General features: G+C 39.9%; 1 protein-coding gene across 1 annotated transcript in view; it reads left to right on the forward strand.

Moving 5' to 3' along the window:
* itpr1b (inositol 1,4,5-trisphosphate receptor, type 1b) overlaps positions 1 to 18,998 on the forward strand; it is an 83,996-nt gene that overhangs the window by 28,751 nt on the left and 36,247 nt on the right. Inside the window, exons 28-42 of the mRNA XM_085405722.1 lie at positions 3 to 170; positions 256 to 318; positions 410 to 547; positions 678 to 803; positions 913 to 1,113; positions 1,207 to 1,458; positions 1,608 to 1,733; positions 1,884 to 2,012; positions 3,056 to 3,176; positions 3,262 to 3,446; positions 5,043 to 5,191; positions 5,843 to 5,954; positions 13,457 to 13,492; positions 14,410 to 14,457; positions 15,217 to 15,346. Of these exons, the coding sequence (XP_085261848.1) occupies positions 3 to 170; positions 256 to 318; positions 410 to 547; positions 678 to 803; positions 913 to 1,113; positions 1,207 to 1,458; positions 1,608 to 1,733; positions 1,884 to 2,012; positions 3,056 to 3,176; positions 3,262 to 3,446; positions 5,043 to 5,191; positions 5,843 to 5,954; positions 13,457 to 13,492; positions 14,410 to 14,457; positions 15,217 to 15,346 (1,984 nt within the window). The remainder of the gene's footprint in view (positions 1 to 2; positions 171 to 255; positions 319 to 409; positions 548 to 677; positions 804 to 912; positions 1,114 to 1,206; positions 1,459 to 1,607; positions 1,734 to 1,883; positions 2,013 to 3,055; positions 3,177 to 3,261; positions 3,447 to 5,042; positions 5,192 to 5,842; positions 5,955 to 13,456; positions 13,493 to 14,409; positions 14,458 to 15,216; positions 15,347 to 18,998) is intronic.

Consider the following 18,998-nt stretch of genomic DNA (forward strand, 5'->3'; position numbering starts at 1 on the left):
AGGTCCAGCTCCTGGTGACCAGTCAGGATGTTGAGAACTACAAGCAGATCAAGTCAGATCTGGACCAGCTGCGTTCTATTGTGGAGAAGTCTGAACTGTGGGTTTACAAAAGGCAAGGAGAAGATGGGATGGACGGAGATGGCCCCTCAGAATCTGACAACAAAAAGAAGGTACGCTGAAAATTTGAATGTGGAAAGGTTTTCCTGAATGTAGAGTTATTATTGAAAGGACTCATAATTGATTCTTGATTTACAGGGAGATTCAGACAAGAAGAAGACTGAAAGTACCAGCAGTTACAACTACAGAGTTGTAAAAGAGGTATAATTGTTTGCCTTTTAAGTTATATTTTCATTTTAGATTTACTGCTGATTATTAAAATGTTGCTTCTGTGTGTGTCTGTGTTTTTTAGATCCTGCTGCGCCTCAGTAAGCTGTGTGTCCAGGAGGGAAGCTCAGGGAAAAAGAGCAGGAAACAGCAGCAGAGGCTGCTGAGGAACATGGGAGCTCACAGTGTGGTGCTAGAACTCCTACAGATCCCCTATGAGAAGGTCAGACACTGAAACAGAATACAAATGCAGAATCGTTAAAAAGCTTTAAAGATCCTCATTGCTTTCCTTTGCTTGCAATTGTCCATTAATGTTACATAACTGAAAAGAAGCTCTGTATTATCTGCACCAGGGTGAGGATGTACGGATGCAGGAAATCATGAAATTGGCCCACGAGTTCCTGCAGAATTTCTGTGCAGGAAATCAGCAGAACCAGGCTCTTCTCCACAAGCATATAAACTTATTTCTCAACCCGGGGGTAAGCATCACAAGCATCTCACAGCTACTCCTTGGGCGAGTCGAAGACTTAAATATCCCAAAATACCACATATTGGGAAAATGTATGTTCTCTTCTGTTTCATTCCCAGATCCTGGAGGCTGTCACCATGCAGCACATCTTCATGAATAACTTCCAGCTCTGCAGCGAGATTAACGAGCGTGTGGTTCAGCACTTTGTCCACTGTACTGAGTCGCATGGTCGGCATGTCCAGTATCTCAAGTTTCTGCAAACCATTGTCAAGGCCGAGAACAAATTCATCAAGAAGTGTCAGGACATTGTCATGGCAGAGGTCTGTTGTTTGAGTAATGCTTGTGGTGTCTAATACAGGGGCGACAGTTTGGGAATAACACTGTACACTCGGCTGTGACTCTCTCCCACTCAGCTGGTAAACTCCGGCGAGGATGTCCTGGTGTTCTACAACGACCGTGCCTCATTTCAGACCCTTGTCCAGATGATGCGTTCAGAGCGGGATCGCATGGATGAAAACAGTCCCCTGATGTACCACATACACCTGGTCGAACTGCTGGCTGTTTGCACTGAGGGCAAGAACGTCTACACCGAGATCAAGTGCAACTCTCTGCTGCCCCTGGATGATATTGTGCGGGTTGTCACCCATGAAGATTGCATTCCTGAGGTATGGAAGACTTTTTCTTCACTCACTTTAAAGTTGAGTGAATACACTTTATTCTAGTTTATTCTGATCGAGAAGAGCATTGGGAATACATGTTTTTAAAAACTACCTTGATTACCAGTGCACTCATTTAGTTTCCAACAATCCAACAGGTGAAGATTGCCTATATCAACTTCCTGAACCACTGCTATGTGGATACAGAGGTGGAGATGAAGGAGATTTATACATCCAACCACATGTGGAAGCTGTTTGAGAACTTCCTGGTGGACATTTGTAGGGTAAGCCACAAAATATTTGACAATAAATAGACAGAGAATCCAGTCAGCACATCGTGAAGTGAACACACAGCAAGTTACCCGTCGGCCACATGCAGGAAGTCCGATCCAGTGGCCGTGTGTCATGCTAACGTCTCTTCTATCCTTGCTTAGGTGTGCAACAACACCAGTGACAGGAAGCACGCGGACACCATGCTGGAGCGTTATGTAACCGAAACAGTCATGAGCATTGTCACATGTTTCTTCAGCTCTCCTTTTTCTGACCAGAGCACAAGCCTTCAGGTAAAATGGGCATGTCTTTTTAATGTATTTTCCAAGCAGTTTTGCTACTGCGAGTCCTTTGTGCAGACTAGAAATCAGACACCTTCTCAGCACTGTTTGGGGGGAAAAAAAGGAACTGTACTCATGCATGTACCGTACATACCATGAAATGTAACGTTTTTCCCTTTACATAGCTGGCTCGTCATATATATGTAAGTAATGCTAGCACTTCCCCAAATTTGATTTCCCAACTTTTGGCTGTGAATGTGAAGAAGTATTCACTGTGTGGGTTTTTATATGGTCATAGTTTAGTCAGCACACAGACTCTGTTCTTCCCAGATCTGTGGGTGTGTTGCACAAGGTTTTGCTGGGACTTTGCTGGTGCAGATGATGTACTGATGCAATGTGGTTACTGTGTTTCTTAGACCTTGTTCTAGCCCTGTTTCTTCTCCCCCACGACTTTCCAATAAGTCATGACCAATAACCTCCTTCAATTTCCAAATCCTTGGTACAGTAACTTTGAGGTTTTTTGTGTTAGACACTTGTTTCCTGTTATCTGTGTATGGAGCTTTTTTGTTGCTATTTGGTTCCACTAGAAAATGGCGATTATCCTTTATGCAACTGCACTTCCTGGGAACTACGCTCGCTAAAGTGTACCATTACGTGATAATTCCGCAACCCTTTTCCTTTTTCTCTTGCAACAGGCAGCCATTGTTGGAAAGATGACTGAGGTACTTATTGTACTTTAGGGCTGTGGCCAGGTAGAAATCTGTTGTACTCTCTGTTAAACACCGGTTTGGTTTGTTTTAAGGGGAATGCATGTGATTAGGAAGCTTGCCCAATGGATCTTAAGCTGTTAACCCGTCTGCCTTTGATGCCCTTATATGCACACGTTGTCACATCTACCACAAACTGGGTTATGAATTCAAGCTATTCAGAGAGCACAATAGTCACTCTGTGTGTTATTAAATATTTGTTAACAGTTTCCCTCCTTTACACCACGATTCCTCCTTCCTTCTTTTGTTGAAAGGCAAGATGTAATTAGTTTTCCCCCTGTCTTACAGACCCGTCAGCCCGTTTTTGTTCAGCTTCTTCAAGGAGTGTTTAGGGTTTACCACTGTAACTGGCTTAACCCTGTCCAGAAGGCCTCAGTTGAGGCTTGCATTAAAGTACTGTCAGACGTGGGTAAGATATTAAGACTAACACAGACTATGAACCTCTCAGTGTTAAAAAGTGGCACATATTATATGTACTTTCTGCTTCTGCCTAGCTAAGAGCAGAGCCATTGCTATCCCAGTGGACCTGGACAGTCAGGTGAACAACTTGTTTGTCAAGTCCAACAATGTCGTGCAGAAGAGCATCCTCAACTGGAGACTGTCTGCTAAGAACACATCCAGGCGAGACTCCGGCCTGACCACCTCAAAAGACTACAGAAACATCATTGAGAGGCTACAGGTCAGTAGACTGTCTGTTGCTGTTTCAGTGTAATAAACTTAATCCATTTTCATCCATTTAAATTTTTTGTCTGCTTTATTTAATCGTAAGCCAAAAATCCTGTAAAATGAAACATAAACATCAATGAAAGCAATAAAAGCTATAAAAAAATAATGCAAACATAGACAGAAAAAAACACTGACTGCATTAAACATTGCTAAAGTAAATGCATTGCCTTTTTTTTTTTTTTTAACCAATCTTTTGAAAACGTTATTTTTAGATTGTGTACCTGTGTGTTCATAAAGAAGGCCAATATATCAGGGGGCACAGAAAGCAGTAAGTGCTTTTATGAAGCCCATTATCGACACATCAGATGGCATGGTGGTACGGGACATCCAGTTCTGTTAGTTGTGGTAATATGACCATTTGTGCCATTGTCAGTCTGGCACACAGGAGCTCTCTTAAACAGGGTGTAGATGTCCTACATTTCCAAATGCACAGCATAAACATGCAGCTTTTTTGCTTTTCTCTCCAGACTGATTACATAAATGGATCTGTACTGATTCATTGTTTATAGTATTTGTGTTTTGCAGTAAAATTCAAATTTTCAAAAATGAAAGTTTTGCTCTAATATTGATGTCTTATCTTTTAGGGTATTTGGTATTTCTCTGAAGAAGAAGTGATTAAAATCTATAAAAGTCTCTTAAAGCAACATGACTGTCTGATATTTACCACAGGTTTCTACCTATCAGGCAGTAGAATGAGTGCAGTGAATCTCCACTTCCTCTTTGGGTTTTTTTGTGGAAGAAAGTTAACACTATATGAAGACAGCTCGGTCTGCCTTTTTATCATAACTGAAAACTCCAATGTGAAAGTACAATGGGTTAATTAAGCCCCCTCACCATTGCTGTTAATTGTTGCCAGTATGCACAGGGTGATATAATGTTTTTGGTAACTGTGTGGCAATCAAAAACCATAAAAGATGTGTCCAATTACATCCTAGAAAAATATGTGGTTTTAGCAGCAGACCATGTTGCTCCACCTTATTCTCTAGTAAGACATGACTCAGTATTCACTGGAAGACTGAAAAATCAAGCCAAGGATCAGTCTGCACTCTGCTGATACTACTTATGAAACCTTAGGACTTTTTTATCCTGTAATTCCAACGATAAAGCAAAGCTGTTTTGTTATGGAAATACATTTTCAGTGATGTTTTAGATGCAAAGACAAATTCCTGTTGTCTTTGCAAAGACTGCTGGAGTTTCACAGCTTTAGTGGTTTTTCCCACCTCTTGATGTTCTCAAACTTCTTTAATCAGCACCCAACACGGAATCACTCATTTTCACAGTAATCATCACCAGGCGTGACAGGAAGTGCACTGCAAAAGGTGGCACGGTGGTGTTTATTATGGTGTGATTTGATGTGTAATGCACTGGATGTGTCCCTTCCTGTTTCTATATTAAATTAATATTAAAGCAAAATAATGTGAGGCTGACTGTAGCTGGATGTCTTTGAACGAAATGCAGGAATAGGAAGACTGTTTTAATTATAACAGTGTAGCTGTTTGCCATAAAACACAGTTCTGGGTTATTTCTAACCTTTGGTTCTGCTCAATAGGACATCGTGTCTGCCCTAGAGGACCGTTTGAGACCTCTGGTCCAGGCTGAGCTCTCGGTGCTGGTGGATGTCCTGCATCGTCCGGAACTGCTCTTCCCTGAAAACACGGACGCTCGCAAGAAATGTGAAAGTGGAGGATTCATATCAAAGTGAGTCTAAAGTTGTCTGAACCACTTCCAGTGCTGTTGCTATTTTTGGAACGCTTTTGGAAGTCCCCTTGTAACCACTCGCATGTGTGCATTTGTAGTTTTGTCGTGTACCTCAAACGTGAATGGAGACAAGCATCTTTGTCAACCTGATGAGACTAGTTTTTCAGCAGAGGAGGGTCTGTAGCAGGGCCAGGAGCGTGCTTGTTGTTGTTTTATTTCCTAGATATTCATGTGGTTCTGCACAGTAAATTTGTTCCTCATAATCAGTTCTACTGTAACATTCTGAAACGTCTGAAGGTGAAAAAGCAGAGAAAACTATCTCAACTGTGGCTGCTGGCATCAGCCTGCACTGGCTTTGGGGAATCACTTAGTCTTTAAGTTTTCTGTGAACATGAAGCATCTGCTGTAGTCAGCTGAAGTCATTTTCTTAAATCACCGTTTTCAGTTATGCCCAAGGCACCTAAATATGCTTTAGACCCATAACTTCCAAGTCTCTTGTTTAGAACGAGGATAATCACTGTGTCATAGAAATGATTTCTGTCACTGTGAGACTTGAAGTATATAGAGTTTTGGAGGAAGGTGATGAGTTCATCAGTCTATTTCTATTGTTTGTGCTGATTCTGCCCCCCCGCCCCTGTTCTCTTTGATCAGACTGATCAAACACACCAAACAGTTGCTAGAAGAGAACGAGGAGCGCCTGTGCATCAAAGTACTGCAGACACTGAGGGAAATGATGTCAAAAGACCGGGGCTATGGGGAGAAGGTATGTTCCTCCTTCATTCCTGTTTCTCATTCTCTGGTTCTAGTGTTGCACAAGATTCTCCCACACACAAGTTAAAATGTTACAACACTTTTCTGACATGTCAGGATGTTCTGCGTCAAAACCTAGGGTAAGACACGACATCACAGAGCAAAAAACAAAACTGAGTGTTCTCTGCTTACCTCTGGAGCCTCTGTAGAACACAAAAAAGTAAATGACTCATACACAGCGAACGTCATCAAGTCTTTCATTTGATATTCCTGCAGCCAGGGCAGTTTGTGATTTTTCTTTTCTAGTTTTAGTGCTTTTAAGAGTCTGCAAAAAGTAATGATAAAAAGATTCCCATGTTGCTTTTCCTCCTTAAATTAAAAAAACAAACAAAAAAAACAGTGTTATGTGTATCAGCTTTATTAACTCTATTAACAATGTGCATGATCCAACATTGTCTCTCAACCATTTTACGCACCATTCATTGGCTACTAATGATCACTTATACTAATCCTAAATAAATTGTCTCAACTGTGCCAACTTGTTTTCCAGTAAAAGGAGTAAAAGCGCTTTAATATCAGATGAAAACATTAAAACAACTTTCAAAAATCTTTTTGCTGTTTTTAACTGCTAAAATAAAACTATTTTTATCTAGATTTGCTGCCAGGGAATTTGTTGTACGTTACCCTGTGATTTAGTCACTTTTTTTAATTAGTTTTTTTGAGTGCTTAGTAATGACTGGATTGTGTGTGTGTGTGTGTGTGTGTGTGTGTGTGTGTGTGTGTGTGTGTGTGTGTGTGTGTGTGTGTGTGTGTGTGTGTGTGTGTGTGTGTGTGTGTGTGTGTGGCAAGCAGAAAAAGTAAGAAGCTTGTAAGGGATCAGGTCCTAATTGTTGCATGGGAATGGTTCCTCAACAGATGGATAATTGAACATCAACATATGGTTATTTCAAATCGGGGCTCCTCTTTGCCTTTTTTAGAGATTAATAGAGATTTAAAAAATAGTTAAATCTGATATTTAACAGGGAATGATGGCTAACGTCCCTTTGAGTTTGGTGTAAGAATCTATGAAGCTTCAAGAACATTTTAATCAGGCCAAGTAAGATTAACAGGAGAGCGTACTTTAATCACAACAGTCTCATTTTATTGGTTTGCATACTGAACCTGTTAGGTCCATTACAGACTGAGCTCATTCTGGAAAGAAATCTGCTTGCTTTCTTTGTGATGAAAGCCCTTCAGAAAGGGCTTTATTTTTTTTTTTTTTGTTAGTTAGTTTTTTGGGGGGGGGGTTTGTGGTGTTTGAAAATGGTTAAACTTTTTTAATTAGATCTTCAATTTCAACTTCAAAATCTGCTGGATGGACTATTTCATGTTTTATTGTTTAACAAAACTCAACCATAACTGATAAAATGAAGACATTATTTTTGTGTTGATAAACGGGGAGGGAAAGAAAGCAACTGGTTGGGGGAAAGATACTAAATATTTCACCTTCTCAACCAAACTGTGTTTAAAAACAAAGACTTGCACTTTTATAGTCAGTTCTCTTAACATGAAAATATTTGATGCAATGATGATGTAAAAAAGGTGTCTTTACTGCAATTAACTTGTTCTGTTTTTGAGCCTTGACAGCCCTTTCTTCGCCCTTTTTTACTAACCTGACATGCTGCGTGTGTGTCTGTGTGTGGGTTTCAGAGGCTTTACATTTGCACACTTGTTACAGAGCTCTAACTCACTAATCTAGCTCTACTAACTCTGTGCCTCCTATACTTCTTCTCTTGCAGCTGATTGCCTTTGATGATGAAATGGATGTGGCTGAGGTTGATCACTTTACTTACTATTGCGATGTTCATTTGTCTCCCACTAACAGCATAGATGTGCTTGTGTTTCACGTAGGCTTTCTAGCGTTTCAATCCCCCATCTGTGTCAGCAGCTTAGTCCATTTCCCCGCCGTGTGCCTGTTAAGAGTTGCTCCTGAATTTCATGGAAATAAGTAGCATAATGCTAAAATGTCTGCCTCACAAACTCTATATGGCCAATAGTACTGGGCCACCAACACAGCTGCCGGGCCATGGAAACCCACGAAGCTCACGGTGCACAGTTTTTGTGCTGATGTTAATGCCAGAGGTGCATTGATCTCTGAAGTTAGTGAGTCATGTATCTTTTATGCACGTCAGCACTTGGTGAAGTTACAGAGTGCAGCTACCAAGTACTGCAGCTCAGCAACTTCATGGCTGAGTTTTTGTGGTTCCTAAACACTTCCACTTTGCAGTGATACCATGTGCAGTTAATGCTGGAATATACAGCAGGGGAAAAATTTCACTTGTTGCAACTGCTTTTTGCAATGGTGGCTTCCTATTACAGTACCACACGTGAATTCAGTAAGCTTGTAATATATATAAATATTTGTAAAGGCAGACTGCATTTTATTCAGCTGTGGTAATGGGACTGAGGTGTGGCCCAGTGCTTTTGTCAGTATACTGTATGTGCTTTTGTGCCATGCTGTACTTTGTTCTATATTTTTTTTGAGTGAACTGTTTAGGTAAAGACATGTTACATTTGTAGAATATATCCTACAGGATTTTACTGTTACTGTTATTTTTAAATAACATAAGTTAACATATTTTGGTTAGACCCTGGATTGGTCGTGTTAATTTTGGGGTCTCAAGACGAGACTGTGCTTATTGAATAGATCTTTTGTGCATGTGGTTTAAAGCTGGGTGTGAAGCATCCACCTGCTAGAATTTGAATCGTCTTCCTCGTTGCATTGTGCCCTTTTTAAAGCACTGTCTGCTGTCATTGCTACAAGTTTGTGGACTGTCAGAACTGCATATCCAGTAGAAGTCTGCAGAGACATGGATGTAAAGCATAACTTGGTTCAAACTTTCTTGAAGTAGTTGAGAAATTCGAGAGACATTTTATAATCAATAGTTACTAATGTTTGGATATAGCATGTATACAAAAGTTATCCATCCATCAAACAACGATTATATTTTTGTGCAGGTTAAATTTTTTGTTTAACTCTGTACTCGTATTTTTTTAAAGATAGCTAATACAGGCTCCTCGATAAATGTATTCATTCAGTGCGTCACTGTCAGCACACAGGCGGCTTAGCAGTAACATTTGTAAGGCCATTTTGTTACACTGCATTACATCGTAGAGCTGTTTCTATTTGTGGCACGAGTCACTCTAAATGTCGCACAGCCCCCTGATGATGGATGGTGATAAGATGGCATATTTTTTCTTCTAAGCCCTTTGCCACAATTACAAGAGCAGGTGTGAGTGTATATTTAGCTGGGGATACTCCATCTATTAGCTTTGTAAAACAGGCCATCGGGCCGTGTGGCCTTTTAAAATAGCTGATGAAACATGTTTCTGCTCTCTGAAGATTATGGGTGCCGCCACAACCACAACATATCTGAAATGTTACTTCAGACCAGTATTGCGAAAAGATTACTATTTTACACGAATGTAGATGTTTTGTGAGGAGTTTCGTTTTATTTGATGTTTACAGCTAAACTTACAAATCTTTTAAGCTCATTTTGTAGGAGTTATTCACACTTTGCTCTTTCTCCTACTGACCTATTGCCAGATCTTTACTCATACTAGATGTCTGTTCACCAGCCTTCAGCTTTCTCAGGCTAGCTGCTATAGTTTAGCCATTTTAAGTATAGAACTGTGGGTTCTAGACTCAGTTTTAGGGCTATAGTATTGCTTTAATGACTGTATTGTTGCTTTAAATTGGTACAGTCTTCTTCGGTTTCTGGCCAGGGTTATTGAGCATTTCAACATGTGCCTCCTAGCATTGGAATTTCTTTAAATATTTAAAAGAACTGGAACCAGATTTAAAGTGTTTTATTGTAAAGCACTTTGTATTTTTTTCCAATTCTGCTCTAATTGGATAAAAAGACCTGAACCCATTTCTCTGCTTCACTGGGTTTTTATCGGGACTTCTGCTGGCTTTCATCAAAGCATCAAAGTTAATTCTTGACCTTGTGATTCACGGTTTGATTTAAAATGTACTGAAACCTTAATGTTCTGAATAATAGAAAGCTTATATATCTATATGTTTAGCCTAGTTGGGAGCTTGTATTGTAATCACTAAATTGATTAAAACTGAAAGTATTGCACGGGAGGAAGCGTTTCTGTGGCAGCAGGAAACACTGAAGTTAAAAGCACGCCAACATCACAATAGCCACTTAATCCAGAGTGTGGTGCAGGGCGTGCGTCTGTGTGTAAGAGAAGTGAACAAAGCTGTTAAGTAAGGAAATGGAGAAATTGTCGGAAAGGGTCTTTCCAGAGTTGCAGGAAGCAGCATGCTCTCAGTTTCTCTGTTATGTCTCTGTCTTGCTTTCCCTCCTTCCCTCTCTCCCCGTATATACTGCTCAAGTGATGGAAATCCCCAGCTTCCACAAAAACAGGGCTGTTCTCACAGAGCACCACTTTGTTTCATCAACTCCTCCCACGTGCAGCATCCTAAGAATGTCCACACACTCGGCACATGTTCTCTGCCACTCATTCGCGTTAACAACAGCATGAAGCGGCGTGGCTGATGGCTGGCAGCACGTCTCTGGGTACTCAGATTGATGGCAGGAAGGCAGACGGGCCAAAACCCCAACTTCCCCTCATCAGCAGCAAGATAAACTGCCATTATAGCAGTTACGTAACTCAAGTGTGTAGCCTGCTGCTGCTCCCTGACCTTTTACAACACACCCCCTCTCTTTCAGAATCACCCACCCAGAGACCTCTAGGAATGAGTGCAGCTGTTAGTTCACTACTGTCTGACAGACTCCATCGTGCTTCTTGTTGCTGCACGCCCAGACGCTGTACTGGATTTTGCATATCCAGTCAGGCTGATGAGGGAGCAGGATCAAGTGGAATGACTTTTCACCCATTAGGAATAGCTTATCTCCTTCTTCCAGAAATAGCAACGTGATCAAATGCAAGCCGGGAGAAAACAAGACCTGACCAGCTAGGCGGACTCATTGTCAGGCCTTATCGCATCAATCGCTGCGCGTTTGTTCTCGCTTCGTGTGCACGGCTTTCGTTTGAGAGGCTGCACGAGCATAAGGGGGCGAGATGGAGATAATTTCTCCTTCTAATTCAGGTGATACAGAGAGATTAGCTGAGGCCGAGCGTGTAACCGGACACGAAGGTTATATAAGGGAACTATTTCTTTGCGGTCTCTCTGTGTGGGCGCAAATGTCTTTTTCCAGTTCGCCAAATTCTTTTTGTCCACCGTCAACCCATAACAGTCTCTTCATTATCTCAGCCAATCAGAGTTTGTTTTTGGGAGGTTTTGAGTTTACTATTTCCTCTATTTTTCTTGTGCATTTTTTTTTGTCACCACATTGTTTCCAATCCCCACACAAACATTGTTTTGTCTCTTTGCCTTTACCTACTTCCTCTTTTAGCCTTCTCTGTATTTACCAGTTGCCACTCCCATCATTCTCTCTGCCAAGCTGCCTCAGATAGCCTGCTCCTGTCCTCATTTATCCTTCTGCCCACTACAGTGACTGAATTCTGGAGACTCCGAGCTGCTCTGCTTTTTCTTCTCAACAGGGGGAGCTGCGGACGTTTCTCAGCAACAGGCTGCGCTGTCCCAGTTTCCTTAACTTAAGTTGCACGATTCTTGGGCTCAAGCCAGCTATCAAGCAGCAGTTACATAAGAGCCAAAAGCATTTTTTTCCCCCTCTCTGTTTTCCTGGAATTTCAAACTCTCCACTGATGTGTGATCTCCAGTGGTAATTGGAAATAAAAGCACTTCAGACACGTCTTCCAGGAGACAGTAGGATTGCTGGAGCTCAAGTTAGGTTAGACGGACTGCCATGAGAAAATTGAGGCCTTAACTTGGGTAGTAATGAGCACATGGTACAGGGCCAGCTTTCTACTCCCGGTAAACTTATAAAAATATAGAAAAAATAGATAATATAGCTCCATCTAATCCTATGTAGGTTTAGGCTTTTAGTTCTAATATTCTTAATAGAGAGATGGTTTGAAAACTGACTCTCGAGAGAAAGTGCAACAGATTTTCCTGGTCACTGAGACCATGTGACCCTTGCTGCCACTATTTACTGCAAGTGTTCACAGTGCCATTGTGTTTATTTGCCAGGCCTCGCCTCTGTAGTCATTTTAATCACACATTCTGGAAACGTTAAAAATGCTGGCAATTATAGGGTCGGGCTGTCCTCACGGTCAGATTTCGATGCACGTGTTAGTTTTTGAAGTATATTAAGAGAAGTTAGTTTTGCTACTAACTAGCTGCTGAATATAACTTAAGTTGCATGATGTGTGATGCATCACCGTTCTTCTGTGGAAGTCAGTGTGTTGACATTAAAGGAGACTTGATGCAGGGAAATTCCTGTCCAGTTGCACAATTAATCAGCATAAAGCAGCATGACTGGTAACCCAGTCATGACCGAGAGAGACAGAAACAACCCATGTTTGGTTGTGTATTTGTTATTTAGTCTTTTTTTTTTCTTGCATTATCTGCAGTGTGTGTGTGTGTGTGTGTGTGTGTGTGTGTGTGTGTGTGTGTGTGTGTGTGTGTGTGTGTGTGTGTGTGTGTGTATAGACTTTTATTTTTTTAAATAGCCGTTCACAGAAAATAATCATCTACTGGGTAGGCTAGCATTAGCACTTTATTTTGTTTTAACTCATTTAAGGTAAATGTCTAAAAAGCGTCTCTGTACAATTATGCCATCAAAGTATTCATTGTTTTACTATGTGGTAGGAAATTATTAGCATTTCTGTTATTTTTTTTATTTATTCTTTTTTACTCTTTCTCTCTCTCTGAATTTATTATGTATCTGTTGGTTTGAGTTGGTTTCATTACTTTAAGATATGTATTGAAAATATGTTGTACTTTTTGCATCTCTGACCATGCAATACATACATTTACTGTTCAAACAGCTAGCATGGGAAAGGTTTTGTAATTTTTTACTTTTTTAATTACTTTTTTAATTTATTAATTTATTTTTAGGCAATTTTCCAATTGTAACAATATGATTGTAACAATATGATTGTAGTCAAACCAAGCATATCATGACTATGGTTTGAAAACACGCTCAGTCATAAATATCTCTTGTTATTTCTTTTTATCCTTAGAAGAATCAAAGTGTGCATATTTGCTTCTGCCATCTTTGGTTTGTAATGTTATTATCATTTTATTAAGAGGGAACCACAGAATACCAAACACACCAGTGTTGCTTTAATAACCAGCAGTCTGTGGTGAGGTGGGGGCAACTGAGCTTTTGCTGTTTTGCTGCGATGTGGTAATGCTGCTTATCACTCATGCTCTGTCATCAAGCAAACCCTGAGAAACACTTAAAAAAAACAAAAAACAAACATCATTTTGTGTCTGCTTTCTCTGCTCCTGGTTCTTTGCACATTGATGATGAATCGTTGACGTTACTGGTAATAGAAAGTTTTGGTTTTGGAAGCTGCTCTTGGAGATGGAGTGACCTAACTAATCCGACTACTTCTAACCCCAACTAACTGCGTCCTTTTATTTCCAATCAGCTGGCACCGCCACCTGAGCCCGAAATCCCGGCCGAGGTGTGTTTTACTCATATTGGCCCATTGCCCACTAACATGCGTCAGTACTGATCATCACTCATACTCATGATTGGCCACCATCCTGTATTATTTGTGCTGTGCGTTTTCCAGATCCTTATTTAAACAAAGAAAAGTCACAACCTTTCCTTATGCATTTCCACTTTTATCTCCACCCCCCGCCCTTCCTGCATCACCCCTCTGCCACTGCTGCTTCTGTGGAACTTGCTACATATGTGCCCTTGTTTGCATACAGTCTTCCGCTTCTCTACTCATCCTTTCCTCTCTGCCTCCGTCATTTCTCCCATCCGCTCATCTGTCCTTCTAGCTCTTTGATGAAAGTCCAATTCACTGACCTCCTTTCATTGGGGTTGCTGTAAGGGTGGGGTGGGGGTTGGAGTCATGGGTGAGGTGTTTTTCCATGCCAGATTGGTGCTTACAGTGTGTGTCAGTAGCTCACTGCTCTGTTATGTAACCTGAAGTGTTTATTTTCTCATGGCTCATGGCTTGTTTCTTTCCCTCCAGCAGTCTATCATTCTTTTATGTAAATAATTTAGGCACTTTTTCCACTGTGAGCGTAAAGTAATGAGGGAGGTAGTCTGACAAATGGTTATAATTTTAGATTTTAAAAATGTACGATTTTTACTTCAAAAACTTCTTGAAGGTGTTAAAAAAAAAAGCATGTCAGTCCTCCTCTGCATGAAGCCCTGCACGCCTTTGACTCGACCTCACATCTTCCCTGACACAACCACTTCCCTCTTAACTGCATGATCAATTTTGCACCCAGTTTCCTGCATGCTTGTAAAGTAACTAATTTGCACTGTATTGACACCCTACTTTTGTTTTCCCCAACTTTCCTTTCCAACCTTTTTGTTTCTTTCTTATTTTAATGCTTTCTGCTAACTCACCTCACCTTTAAGGAGCTTGATCCCAACCAGCCGCTGAAGCAACTGGAGGATCAAAGGAGGGTAGGTAAAGAGTTTGGTTTGCTGTGGTCTGGCACAGGCCTGCATCTTACTGACTGACTGATTGTGATGCCCTCACTGTTGCACTGCTGCTACAGCATGGCACTCACTCACTCCCCTCCCAGTTATGACACAAAACATGTGACAGAGATCAGCCAGGAAACACTAATGTGGGTTCTCAGTCTGCGCTTTGTGTTTGCTACAGACTGACACAGAGGTGACACACTGCTGTGATTTACATACAAGGCCGAGGGTTAATGCATATGTTGAGACCGAGAAAGAGCACAATGTCAACTCTGAACATCACTGAGGTCAGAGTGCAAGGATCAAATAAAAAATGTGTGTGTGTGTGTGCTCTATTTTTTCCCAGGTGGACATCTTGATAAGATTTATCTTTATTTAATTTTTTTTTCTCTTTCTTTCTAAGTTTTGTTTTACTTGCACAAAAGTTCAAGGCACGTGTATGGCCATAAAATGCCATAAAACACCAAGATGACATGAAAAACCAAAAGGAAACCTTTCAAGTGAAGCGAGGAGATTTCAGAAATTCATTTTACAAAATGAAGTTTCATTTTTGGTTTATGTGGAATCTTGTAACCCTTTATGGCTTTATGTTGTGGCTTTGTGTATGTAGGACATACTACTATGAGTGCAATTCTGTATCAATTTGATAGTCTTGTGTCAGCATGGTAACTCTGGGTTCAACTTCCATTTCTATAGCAGAAATAGATCTTCATCTCCTAACATTCATTTTCCTGGTAGGGAGAGGCTCTGCGGCAGATTTTGGTCAATCGATACTATGGTAATATCAAAGCTGGCCAGAGGAGAGATAGCCTTACAACCTTCAGTAACGGCCCACTCACGCCTGGAGCGCAAGGGAAATCACCTACAGGTTTGTGTAACGATGCTCTACGTGTCTGTGTGTCTACATGGTTATGCTGTAAAGATAAGATGAAATGAAATGATTTACTTGGGGAAGGTGGGACAGCGCTGCACACCCAACATAAAAATTAGATCCCTAATAGTTTTTAGCCTGCCAGCTATAATATATGACTGCTAGCTAGAAACACATGAAAAATTTCAGCTTCAGTTGTGCAATTATGGAAATGTGGTTTTAAAATAAAGTTCAATAATTGGGTAGAGCTATTAAATAATTAGGTTTTCAGCTCCTGTAATGAAATCTTTCAACCATTGCAGTCTGCTTCAGCTATTTATCTCCATCTATCGCTGCATAGCTCCATCTAGTTCTATTAAACCGTTTGTTTTGATAGCTGCAGTCATTACAGTTTCATTAGGAAATAATTATTTATATCCAAGTCAAAGCATGTGTGCAGAAGCTTCTGTAAAAGTAATTTTATTTATTTTTTATTCAGATATTTTTTTAAACTAAACAAGCTGCTTAAAAATTACTGTTTTGATGAATTACATGGGAAAATACAGTAACAATGCTCACACAGAGTTTTAACCTAATTAAAAATAAATAAGTAAATTGATCATAGACTAATCTGACCACATTTTGTTTGTCAGTATTCAAAATAACTTTACCCAGAAAGACTTTCTCTCTCCCCCTCCTTTTTTTTATTATTCAGTATTTTTTTAAATAGGTTAATTGCTACTTATTACAACCAGATGCTCATGTACATAAATGAAATGTTATCAAATGTACCTTCTTAAGGAGGAAAACTTTTAACTTTGACAATAATAAAAGAGTTTGTGTCATTTAACTCTTTACAGAGTAATTGGTTTTTGTCAACAGTCTAAATTATTTACAAATTCGCAACAAAGTATTTACTGATTATTTTACATTCCTTATAATGCTGGAAATATTTCTGTTAGTTGCACAGATTACAAGGAAAAGTGAGTGAGTGACAGTTTCCAGTGGGTAGCAGTCAACAGAGCGTGCTCCGAGCATTGTGTTGGAACATACTTTGTAAATGTTGTATTTTAAACTCAGCGCCCACATTCACAGTCATTTACCTGATAGACGCTGTGCATTTGCTTGAAAATAGTAAAGGACAACACGGCAAATGTTGAATCTGTAATGAATTTTGAAATTGACATTTACCACTGTCTTAAGTCTTCAGTGTTTAGGAACTGAAGAGACTCATTGCTGTAGTACTGAAAGTGATTTCAGGTGCTCAGGCTGTCTTGGTCCTCCGTTGTCATACTGCTTCGGATTTTTTGTGAAGCAGTGGAAACGGGTAGGCTGAACTGTGGCTCTTTAACTTTGGATACATTTTAGAGGTTGAGAATGTGGGTTGGCATTGTGTTGCCAAAAAAAGCAAGCGCTTAACTGAAAAAGCCATCATCTGAATGTTAGCATATTTAAAAAAAAAAACAAAAAAAACCTGTTTATTAGGTCAAATTAAAGCCATCAAGGTCATCTTCTGCTGCCACTCTGGACTCTGAGCTTTGCTTATTTTCCCATTGCATCTGTCTGCTTGCACTTGTACCACTGCCATGCCTGTTTCTTCTCCACTGTGGCTAAATAGTGAGCCTTAAACTTGAATTTCATTTCTGGAAAATGGACATAGTTACAGGGAGGCAAATCTGGTGAGTAAGGCAAGTGGTGAACGACATTTGGGCCAAGGAAGTTGCAGTAAAACTCTTCTTGGCTGTCTGAATTTCTGCTTCTGGTTAAGCTTCTGACCAGTGGGCCTAATTAGTAAAAATATAGTTATTCACTTCACCTTAGTTAGGCCTAAATGACAGAGAAAAAGCAGCAGTACTTCCGGAACTGTCATATGTGTATACATTTTTTTTTTTTAACTTACCGTAACAATAAATAAATAAATAAGTAAATAACCTTTGTATTTTTTTTTTATGGTCCATTAAAAAAAAAAAAAAAAAAAAAAAAAAAAGTACATATAATTTATTGTAATATATACTGCTGGCATCCGATTTGAAAATGCCTCAGTTTGCCTCAATGAAACTGAATAAAATGTCCCTTTATCAACATTTAATATTTTGCCATTTTGATATTTGCAAAGAAATATACAGTAAAGTATAAAGGATTTGCAAATGTGTCCTTAGTTATTTACCAAGGGTCTCACCAAATCAGGAATTTGTACAGGAAACGGTTAAAGTGGTATTTTTATCCCCCCTCACTCTTTTTGCTTACATGAGATTGACATTCATAAATTTTATAGATTATTAGTAAGTGACATTTACCTATTCCAGTGAGTCACGCCGTGTCTCTCATCAGCGATGACTCATATTTGGTCTATAATGCTTTAGAAGGCATGAAAAAAAAAAAAAAAAAAGATCTTATTCACAGCTGTGGCCTTGCACTGCTTTAAGCCCTTGGACCTGAGGGGCTCTGCTATTGAGCGTACTGGCTCTGTCTCCCGCATAACGCAGGTCGTGTTGTTGCCAGGCGACCAAAGAGCCAAGCTCCATCTAGAATGGGATGTGTTGTTGATTCAGTGACTCGCCCAGCCAGAGACGGCTCTGATGGGTGCTGTTATCTCACCAGTTCTTCTCTTACTGGCTATGGTTGGCAGCAGTAGGAGTTAAAGTACCTCAGTGGATTAGAGACACATCTAACGTGCTTTTTTTTTCTTTTCTTTTCTTTGAGTGTGTGGTGGCTGAAAAGACACCTGTGGCTTATTACATGACTCAAAATCGCCTTACTTCCTCCTTACCCAATAGCATCTTAAATAAAATAAACCGAACTGAAACAATCGCTCGTGATTGAATCAACCACATGTAGATTTTTAAAAATATAATTATTAGGAATTTCCCAAATGTCATTGTGATTTTAGCTATATTTATAAGCTAAATGCACAGCACTGTCCGCCGTGTCCACCTTTTAAAAACACACAAAAAGATACAAATCCTGAAATTAAAAAAACAAATACCTGTGCAACCAACAAATATCCAAACAAGGACTCAAAGAACACAAACCTCCGCCACAGTAGCTCACTGTCTCTGCAGTATTTACTTTTAAGGGAATAATTAATTAATTTGTGTGTGTGTGTGTGTGTGTGTGTGTGTGTGTGTGTGTGTGTGTGTGTGTGTGTGTGTGTGTGTGTGTGTGTGTGTGTGTGTGTGTGTGTGTGTGTGTGTGTGTGTGTGTGTGTGTACATACACATACACGTATATTGACAATACACAAGAAGAAGTAAGCTATAAGGCTTTTTTTGTTTTTGCCGGTCATTGTCGGTCATTCAGTTGCCCTTGAATACCTTGGTGGGGCTAAAAACTTTACATCCCTACAAAGTTTTAGCAGACTTCAGTCAAAACTTTTTAAGCTGTCATGTTTACAGACATAATGTCAGAATGATGTTCACACTAAAACATAATGTCCTTGGTAGAGGTAATAAGGGTATAACCCAGTGTTTATAGTATCTCTCTGGTTATTCAGGTTGGTCTGAAGGCCAGCAGTAAACTGTTTTGCGTATGCACTAAATACCTGATACTAACAGTCACAGTAATCCACCTGTATTCATGTTTGATATCCCACTCTCTTTGTTAGTTGAGCTAGTTTACAGAGTTCCTAAATAAATTCTGCACTAAATGTTCCCTTTCACTCAGTGTCTAGA

The sequence above is a fragment of the Rhamphochromis longiceps genome, linkage group LG5 (genome assembly GCF_057381845.1).
Source record: "Rhamphochromis longiceps isolate RC_006_pf linkage group LG5, R_longiceps_female_GT1.1, whole genome shotgun sequence".
NCBI classification, from domain to species: Eukaryota; Metazoa; Chordata; class Actinopteri; order Cichliformes; family Cichlidae; genus Rhamphochromis; species Rhamphochromis longiceps.